Source organism: Protomyctophum bolini (genome assembly GCF_963924005.1).
Source record: "Protomyctophum bolini genome assembly, chromosome: 20".
NCBI lineage: Eukaryota > Metazoa > Chordata > Actinopteri > Myctophiformes > Myctophidae > Protomyctophum > Protomyctophum bolini.
The window spans coordinates 27,340,888-27,349,934 of record NC_137881.1 but is presented as its reverse complement, the minus strand read 5'-3'; the positions used below and the strand labels follow the sequence as shown (position 1 = coordinate 27,349,934).

Genomic DNA, 9,047 nt, shown 5'->3' with positions numbered 1-9,047 from the left:
GCCCCTCCCCTCCCCTCTCTTTACTCTCTCTCTCTCTCTTGCCCCTCCTCTCTCTCCCTCCCTCCAGTTCTCCATCTCTCCACCCTCTCTCTCTCTCTCTCTCTCTTTTGCCCCCTCCTCTCTCTCTCTCTCTCTCTGCCTCTCTTGTTCTACCACTCCCAGTTGCCTTGCCTCGGCCACTCACTCTCTCAGTGTGAAGCAGAGAGAGAGAGAGTCAGAGGTTGGGTGTCAACTCTGTGCTCTGCTCTCTGTGGTTTGAGTTCACTGGGAGAACACACACACACACACACGCGCGCGTGCAGTACACACACACACACTGGAGGACTGGAAGCGCAGCAGGGAGTCAGGGGGAAGATTTGGGGCAGAAAGAGGACTTTAAAGCGAGTGGTCGTCGTACAGAGGAGGGCACAGCGATGAGCGACGACAACCAGTACCGCATGGAGCCCGGGGACCGGCTCAACGGTGTGGGGCAACGCAGGAAGAGACCCAAGAAGGTACAGAGATACAGGGCTGTATGGGGGGTCTGTAGTATACACACCGGAGACACTTCTATGGGTGTGTGTGTGTGTCAGTGTGTGTGAGGGTGGGGATGTAGACTTGTGTGTATGTTCAGTGTGTCATCAGTCTAATATTCATATTGTTGCTGTCGGGCAGAAACCTCATAATCTCCATATTTCAACTTTTTGTGGGTTTTTGCTGAAGTGAAATGTAACAGTTTTGATTTTTGGACATCATGAGGTTTTCCATGATCCAACAGAGAGAGACATTTATCCAATTTAGACCTGAGACAGTTTTCTGAAAAGTCCTACTGTATGTTCCTATAGCAGTGGTGCTCAAACTGTTTCACGTCAAGGACCCCAACACATTAGGTCTATATATGAATTCGGCCGCCGACTATACCATCTGAAAATATGTTGTTCCAGTGAAGCCCAGAAGTAAATATTTGAGTTCAAAAACGTTCACTGTGAAAGAATATTACATTCAAAGATTTGCATTACATTTTCAAGTTTTTTTTCTCCAAAATAGCAGATCTACGAGTTCGAGTGCTGCGATAATATGAGCTTGTATAGATCTGCTATTTTTCAACAGATTAAAACTATATTAAAGTGGTTAAAAAGCTATATGAGATGACACGGATGCGTTCCTCTCCCCCTCGAGAGTGCCATGAATAAAAAATACACTTCCATGCAGAGAGTTATCCATTGATGCTCTGGATGTGACAGCTTCAGTGCACTGATCCCCCACTGGGATCATCCTGGAGGCGAGAAGATGCGTTGCCGGTTCCCCTCCCTGGAAAGGGGAGGGGAGGCTGGGGGGGGGGGGGTGGGACTGGTTGAAAAAAAAATCATCAGTGCTCATTTACACATTCTTTTGTAAGTCAAGAGAGTGTTGAGTGTGTGTGTGGAGTGGAACCAAATGGACCCGTATGAGGCTCTGAGTTACACATGGTTACATGGAGGATTGGACTGCGTGCAGATGGCTACAGTGCGTGCAGATGGCTGTGATGCTGCTGCTGCTGCTTGAACCTTGCTTCCACTCTGCAAGGTTCAATTAGAGGGAAATGGGGGATGTGTGTGTGTGTGTGTGTGTGTGTGTGTGTGTGTGTGTTTTCTTGTAAGGTTTCAGAAGATCTTCTGATTGAGAGGGAAGTGTGCCCTTTGTGCAGAGGTGTGTGTGTGTGTGTGTGTGTGTGTGTGTGTGTGTGTGTGTGTGCCTGTGTGTGAGCAATGGCACATGTGCCGTGTGTGTGTGTGTGTGTGTGTGTGTGTGTGTGTGTGTGTGTGAACAACAGACAGTACAGTACTTCACAGTCTACAAATTGGTCAAATATTTTTTCCTGTTGCAGTCCTTGGCTTGTATCTTTACACTGCTTCTCTCAGTCTCCTATTGCTCTCCCTCCCTTTCTCTCTCTCTCCTCTGTACCCCCCCCCCTCTCTCTCTCCTCTGTACCCCCCCCCTCTCTCTCTCCTCTGTACCCCCCCCCCCCTCTCTCTCTCCTCTGTACCCCCCCCCCCCCTCTCTCTCTCCTCTGTACCCCCCTCCCTCTCTCTCTCTCCTCTGTACCCCACCCCCCCCCCCTCTCTCTCTCTCCTCTGTACCCCCCTCCCTCTCTCTCTCTCCTCTGTACCCCACCCCCCCCCCCTCTCTCTCTCTCCTCTGTACCCCACCCCCCCCCCCTCTCTCTCTCTCCTCTGTACCCCCCCCCTCTCTCTACTTGCCCCCCGGGGAGCAGTTTGTTGGCTGCTCATCTCTCCATCTCTGCTGATTCCACGGGTACTTTCTTGTGTTGGATCACTCCTCAGCTGCACTCCTCTCTCTCTCTCTCTCTCTCTCTCTCTCTCTCTCTCTCTCTCTCTCTCTCTCTCTCATCATGTTGTTATTGTTACACCGCTAGTAGCAGAAGGCTACCGTCACACATGGACACTAAGGGTGGGTCTCTGCACTGCTCTTTGTGTGTGCGCGTGCGTGTGTGTGCGTGGTGTGTATGTGTGTGTGCAGTTGTGCACCTGTGTGTGTGTGTGTGTGTGTGTGTGTATGTCCTCATACACTCCCATGTGCGTGTCAGTGTCACTATAGCTGACAATTGTGACAAAAGAAGGAATTGCCAATAACATTGTATAGTCTTCCAAGTCATCTTTTGCCATCTGCAAAGTGTGTATACCGGTAGCTTATTGTTTTTACGCTGATTTCTCTCTCTCTCTCTTTCCTCTATCCTTTCATCTCCCTACATTCTTCCCTCCCTCCTTTCTTTCTCTCTCTCTCATCCTCTCCCTCTCTCTCCCTCCCTAGACCTACGTACACTGCATCCTTTTCTCTCTCACTACCATGTGTTCATTCACAGACAGAGGGTTCAAGGTTGGGTTTTGTTGTACGTCAGAGTAAAGGTCCTTTCAGACGGGGAGCGGATGGTGCAGCGCGCAGGTGTTGTCGCCTGGATTGACGACCAGGTCTGCTCATGAGGGGGCGCGCAACGTGTATCGTATAAAAGAACACAAAAGCTCAACAGAATCCGGGGTCTGGTCGCCCGCGGACACGTGCACGAAGCGAGCACGCGAGCGACAATTTAACGGGGCCGCGCCCGTGAAAGTGCGCTTGCGTATACTATTCGCCCCTCGACTTCTCCGCGCGTCCAAAATAAACGCCTCTCATTGAAAATGAATTACTATAGGCACGCCAGTGGCTTTCCGTCTGAAAAGGCCTTTTTTTTTCCTGTTGGGCACTTTGGCTCCCTTCAGACAATGCGGCTCTCTTAAGTGCTCCTTTCCATTCATCATGTATCTGTTACTGTCCCCCAGCTCCTTCCATCTCTGTACTGTAGCTCCCACTTTTTATACTGTAGCTCCCACTCTTTCTCTCTCCAGCTCTCTCTTCTTCTGCCTCTCTCTCTCTCTCTCTCTCTCACGTCCTCCCACTGACTCTCTCCCCCATCTCTCTCTCTCTCCCCCATCTCTCTCTCTCTCTCCCCCACCTCTCTCTCTCTCTCCCCCCCATCTCTCTCTCTCTCTCTCCTGTTCTCTCTCTTTCATCACTCTTTTCCTCCCCTCTGTCCCTCTCTATTTGACTCTCTTTTCTGCCCACCCTCTCTCTCTCTCTTTCTCTCATCACTTCTTCTCCCTCTCTCAAAAAGTGTCTTCACCCCCCCCCCCTCTCTCTCTCTCTCTCTCTCTCTCTCTCTCTCTCTCTCTCTCTCTCTCTCTCTCTCTCTCTCTCTCTCTCAATTCAATTCAATTCAAAGGAGCTTTGTTGGCATGAGAAAGTTTACATTGCCCAAGCGAAAGTGAACGAAGATAAAACAATGTATATGTACAAATAAATATTGAATATAAATAGGACTAAAATAAAGGTGTAATCCGAGTTGTGTTACATTAACGCTTTGAGTAATGCTATCTTGTGACACTATGAAAAGATTGTGCATTTTCTGTCAGAGATAGTGAGTTATACATCCATATAGGAGAAGTTAGCTCTCTCTCTCTCTTTCTCTCTCTCTCTTTCTCTCTCCATATAATCACCCAGGAAGCGGTGAATGCAACTGTATTACAAGCCTTGTTGGGAATCATCACATTTATAAGTAGAGGGATTAGTTCATCTCTCCCTTTTCTCAGAATGCCCTCATACTTTTACAGTAAGGACGAGAACGAGCAGAGGGGATACAAGGTCTGAGGAACAGAGAGACAGAACGGGCTTGTGTGTGCCGCATCTGCAGAACTCAATTCTTGGCCAAACCCAAAGTGAGCTTTTGGCAGCAGTGGGGGGGGCATGCAGTAAGAATCAATATTTGAATTATTGATACGGCCCCTCCTCCAGAAGATGTACACACAGTCACACACAGTCACAGTCACACACACAGATGGGCAGTTCCTTTTTTTCCCCCGAGAATAAATCACAGGTGCATGTCATGATGATGTGTCAGTCTCTCTAGTCATGACAGAACGAATGAGGTGGTCCTCTCTAATAGGGCTGCATGTCCTGTCTGTCCATTGGGCCGCCCACACACAGCATGGACACACACACAGTCGCATTTCAAATGGATTTGTTTGTTGTTTTTTTAAATTGCCTCTCATCGGAGTTGAGTTGAGGTCAGTGCAGTCAGCAGTGTGCTTTGGCGGGCTCATGTTGTTAATGCCTTGAGCACTTTAATCAGACCCCTTTCCCCCCTCCCTGGCCTTCCACAGGCACAGTTACCCCCCTGAACCAGGGGTTTTCAACTGATTGTGAACCAGGGACCACCCCCCCTGACTAAAGACTCAACCTGGGGACCACTGTTGTGTTGTGTTGTGTTGGCAGCGGATATGGGCTAACGTTGGTGCTTTAGCACTAATCTTATTAAACTCACGCAACTGATATGTTTGAATCTTACGTATGAGTGAGCAGCAGACACATGTGATTATGCGGGCACATTTCCTAATAATGATGATGACCCAATGATGCAATTTGGTATACATTTCCTGTCTTGATATATTGATTTGTATCTTATGTACGTATGGGTGAGCAGACACATGTGATTATGCGGGCACATTTCCTAATATTGATGACCCAATGAGGCAATTTGGTACATTTCCCCTTCCCACTCGAGTACATTTTTTTCCATCACTGTATAAAGACAATATCCATCGTCATACTGTACCATTTCAGCCAATACTTACTGATTTCATTGATCCATACACAGAGAAGGGGCCATTTTTTATACTAATAACACTCAGGATTTCACAGCGTGTGTGTCTACTGTCTCCCTCAAGGTGAGGAAGACGGCAGCGATGATGATGATGATGAAGATGAGGGTTTCACTTTCTGTTGAGTGTGCAGGGAGGTTTCAGGTTTGTGTACAGTGAGGACCGGTCCAGAATTAGCCCGGCGGTCAGGGTTTATGTTCTCAGTGGACATAGAAGTAATGAAGACATTATGACTCATGGGATGTTCAGGTTCATCGTTTTGTGCCCGCGTGACTCGGCTGTTTTGTTCTTTCACATTATAGCGCCTTTAAGAAGAAAGCGAGGGCAAGCAACCGGTTGAATAGTTCCATGTAGTGATGTAACTACGGTGCACGGTTCTGGAAGGTATACACTGAAGGAATAAATACCAGCACTCACGTTATCCGTTTTATTTCAGTTTTCCCCAGCAGGTGTAACTACAGACAGACGGACGTTTCGGCCAGGTGGCCTTCTTCAACTTTAATCACTTAAAGATGAAATATTAAAGAGATTAAAGTTGAAGAAGGCCAACACCTGACCTGACCTGGTGGAGACCTGTGCACCGAGGTGCACTTTTTCTAGTATTTATATGGCTTTTGGGCACCAGTGTCGAGAGCCAAAAATATTAGATTTTAGCGATGCACCAAATATTCGGCCACCAAAACTATTCGGCCGAATAGTGGCAAAAAATGCATAGGCCTATTCGGTATTTGTTTTCGGTTGATTTTAGAACCGAAACCGATTAGTCAAAGAATCAGAGTTACCGTTCGTAACCTACGTTTCGTTGTGACGATGTGATCAAAACGCGGCTTCAAGCACGGCTCGCACACACATGTCTGTACGTTAACTAGCAACAAAGGTACGGCTATGACAGCAATGGCACAAAAACTGATAAACAAGAATGATTCACAGTCATAACTGCCAGGTGCAGCAAGCTCACTATGGTTTTTATCTCCCATTGGCTTAGAGGATACGGCTTCGGTTGCAGTGTTTAGAGTCAGACTATGGGTTTTTATCTTCCATTGGCTTAGAGGATACGGCTTCGGTTGCAGTGTTTAGAGTCAGACTATGGGTTTTTATCTCCCATTGGCTTAGAGGATACGGCTTCGGTTGCAGTGTTTAGAGTCAGACTATGGGTTTTTATCTCCCATTGGCTTAGCGGCGCTAGAGGCAGCCAATCATGAAAAGGTGTAAAAAAAATATTAGATATATTCATATTCGGCTATTCGTTTTCCTGTATTCGGTATTCGGTTTTGGCCCAGAATTTCCCATTCGGTGCATCCCTAGTAGATATACAAGCTCACAACTGTTGTGAGCTTAGATTGGCTATTTTCGACAAATTACAAATCAAGCCCAACAATTTATAGGCTATAATGGCAACTACTTGAAAATCTTCCTCGCATTACAGTTTAATCACTTAAACCCTACTTAGTTGACCCCATATTACCCCAGGAGTCTATGCAGTACGTCCCCTCCCTTTTCTCTTTAAACCAAATCTTTTCTCAGGGCATAACAGATCTACAAGCTCACAAACAACATGCCCAGAATAGGAACACTGGGGTTTAACCCATTCTGACCTGAGATCAGATTCATACGAGGTTTCCACTGGACACACACTGGTCTGATTAACCCATTCTGACCTGAGATCAGATCCTAAAAATGTCAGTCGTTCTTCGATTTTTTCAAAAATAGCAGACCTACAAGCTCGTAGCGCGCCACTCGGTGGCGCGCTATGAGCTTGTAGATCTGCTATTTTTCAATAGCTAAAGCATAACATGATGCTAACACCAAAATGGGTGCCCGGTCAGAATGGGTTAAGTGGTCAGCGTAACAGGAAATCGATCACTCAAAAACTGGACCATATTTAGCCGTTAAGGGGCTGAGACAGAGACGTCGTTGTAATTGAGGGACAGCCATCGACTGCCCTCGCAGAATTACTGAGCCACTGCCTTGCTGTCGGATGTGATTACTGATTAGAGAGGGAATAACTCTGGGGACAAACTGGCTGGAATCTACAGGTGTTTTCACTTGACTGATGAATGGGACTGACCAACATATGTCTCCACAATGATAGTGTAAAGGCCTTTTTACGCGGGAAGTGACTGACAGGCCTGGTAATTCATTTTCCTTGAGTGGTGAGCATGGCAGGTACGGCGGTGCGGGCAATCTGACAGGCGTACCTTATCAACAAGCTGGTGTGAGGCCGTGAAATTGCCGCATTCGTGCTGGTCTCATGCACACGTCTGCTCGCAGCCAGAGTTGAAATTTGCAGAACATCTTTATGTTCCTTTGCAATGCATAGCAATGAGTCTTCTCACATGAGGAGCATTGGAGTCAGGCATGAGTCGCTCCCCGTGTGGACTGGAAAGTCTGTTTTGTCCTCCTTTTAACCTGGGTAAGGTTATTCAGAAGTGTGATGTCCTTGTCCGTGTAGCATGTGATGATACAGTATACTTTGTTGAAGGAAGAGCATTTGTGTTCAGAGAGCTGGGTAATTGAAGATAATGCTGTAAATAGATACATTGTAAAATAATAAAGTTTAGTTCAAAGCACAGGTACAGGTCAGGTCAGGTCACGTCAGGTCTGTCTGTCTGTCTGTCTGTCTGTCTGTCTGTCTGTCTGTCTGTCTGTCTGTCTGTCTGTCTGTCTGTTTCTCTCTCTCTCTCTGATGGTATAACACACACAGTTTAAACGTTGTGCCTCAAAATAAAAAGGAGAGACATTAGTGAACCACTATCACAGCCAGAGCCACCTCCACACCCCCCGACATGCCGTGGGGCGTGTCTGTTCCCTGGATGGTCGTAACTTCCTGCGTGACCCTGTGTGTATGTGTGTGTGTGTGTGTTGAGGATTGGCGTGCGAGGGGGAGGATGAAGGGTAGGCTTGAGGTGAGGAGGAAAGGTGATAGATGCTTGAGTTAAACATGAAATAAATTGCTTTGCTGTGGTGCTTTTCCTCCGAGGAAATGATTGTTATTGATTATAGCAATAGCTCCTACTATATGGGGACAGAAATGGGGGGTTCTAATATTTTGGGGGGCCGTGTGTCTGTGTGCATAGATGCGTGCGTGTGCGTGTGTGTGTGTGTTTAATGTTATTGATATACGGTACCTCCTTTGTCTGAGAACTGAGAATTGAATTTCCTGGCGCCTGCCTCGCCCTGTTAGGCTGTTACCCTCTCGACAGACAGACAGACAGACTGTGTGTGTGTGTGTGTGTGTGTGTGTGTGTGTGTGTGTGTGTGTGTGTGTGTGTGTGTGTGTGTGTGTGTGTGTGTGTGCGTACGCGTGCACGTGAGTGTGTGCGTGATAGAATTTAAATACTATCAATCTGCCAGTGCTTCATTGAGTACCCAATGACCCCTGCCATCATAACAGACAGTAAATGGCGGAACCACTAGCACACAATGCGTTGCACTGTGACATGCATGTGAGCTTGTAGATCGGCAGTTTTTAGCGTTTCCGCCTCTTAGTGCACAGACCATAATGATCTTTGTGGGTTCAAATCCAATGAATCCAGTAAAAAGATTATGAAATTAAGCTAGAAACTGTGTGTGATTTTTTCCTGTGGCAGTTTATACATTCATGCATTCTTGTGAATACCAAATTTGACTGAGAGACTGCCATTGGATTTTTTCATGTCATATTGGTTGTTCAGTTTGACCCACCAGTTTTGGAGATATGGCGTATATAGAGTAACAGGCTTGAAAGGCTCACTTCTGTGGTCTCTAACATTACACCTAGCTACATGTTTAAGAATTTATTTCATATTATTTACATGTTGATTTCAGCTCTGACACTTATTTCCGACATTCTCTAGTCTAGTATGTGAAGAGTCTGCCTGTGCAATTAACTCAACT

The 9,047-nt window shown here is 46.7% G+C and overlaps 1 protein-coding gene across 1 annotated transcript in view; it reads left to right on the top strand.

Annotated features, from left to right (window-relative positions):
• Window positions 1–313: 313 nt before the first annotated feature.
• The window catches only part of LOC308334992 (uncharacterized protein), a gene marked incomplete at its 5' end in the record, with an annotated part of 160,372 nt that continues 151,638 nt past the window's right edge, over window positions 314–9,047 (top strand). The window contains one exon of the mRNA XM_080791914.1: window positions 314–494. Within this exon, the coding sequence (XP_080648040.1) occupies window positions 414–494 (81 nt within the window). The remainder of the gene's footprint in view (window positions 495–9,047) is intronic.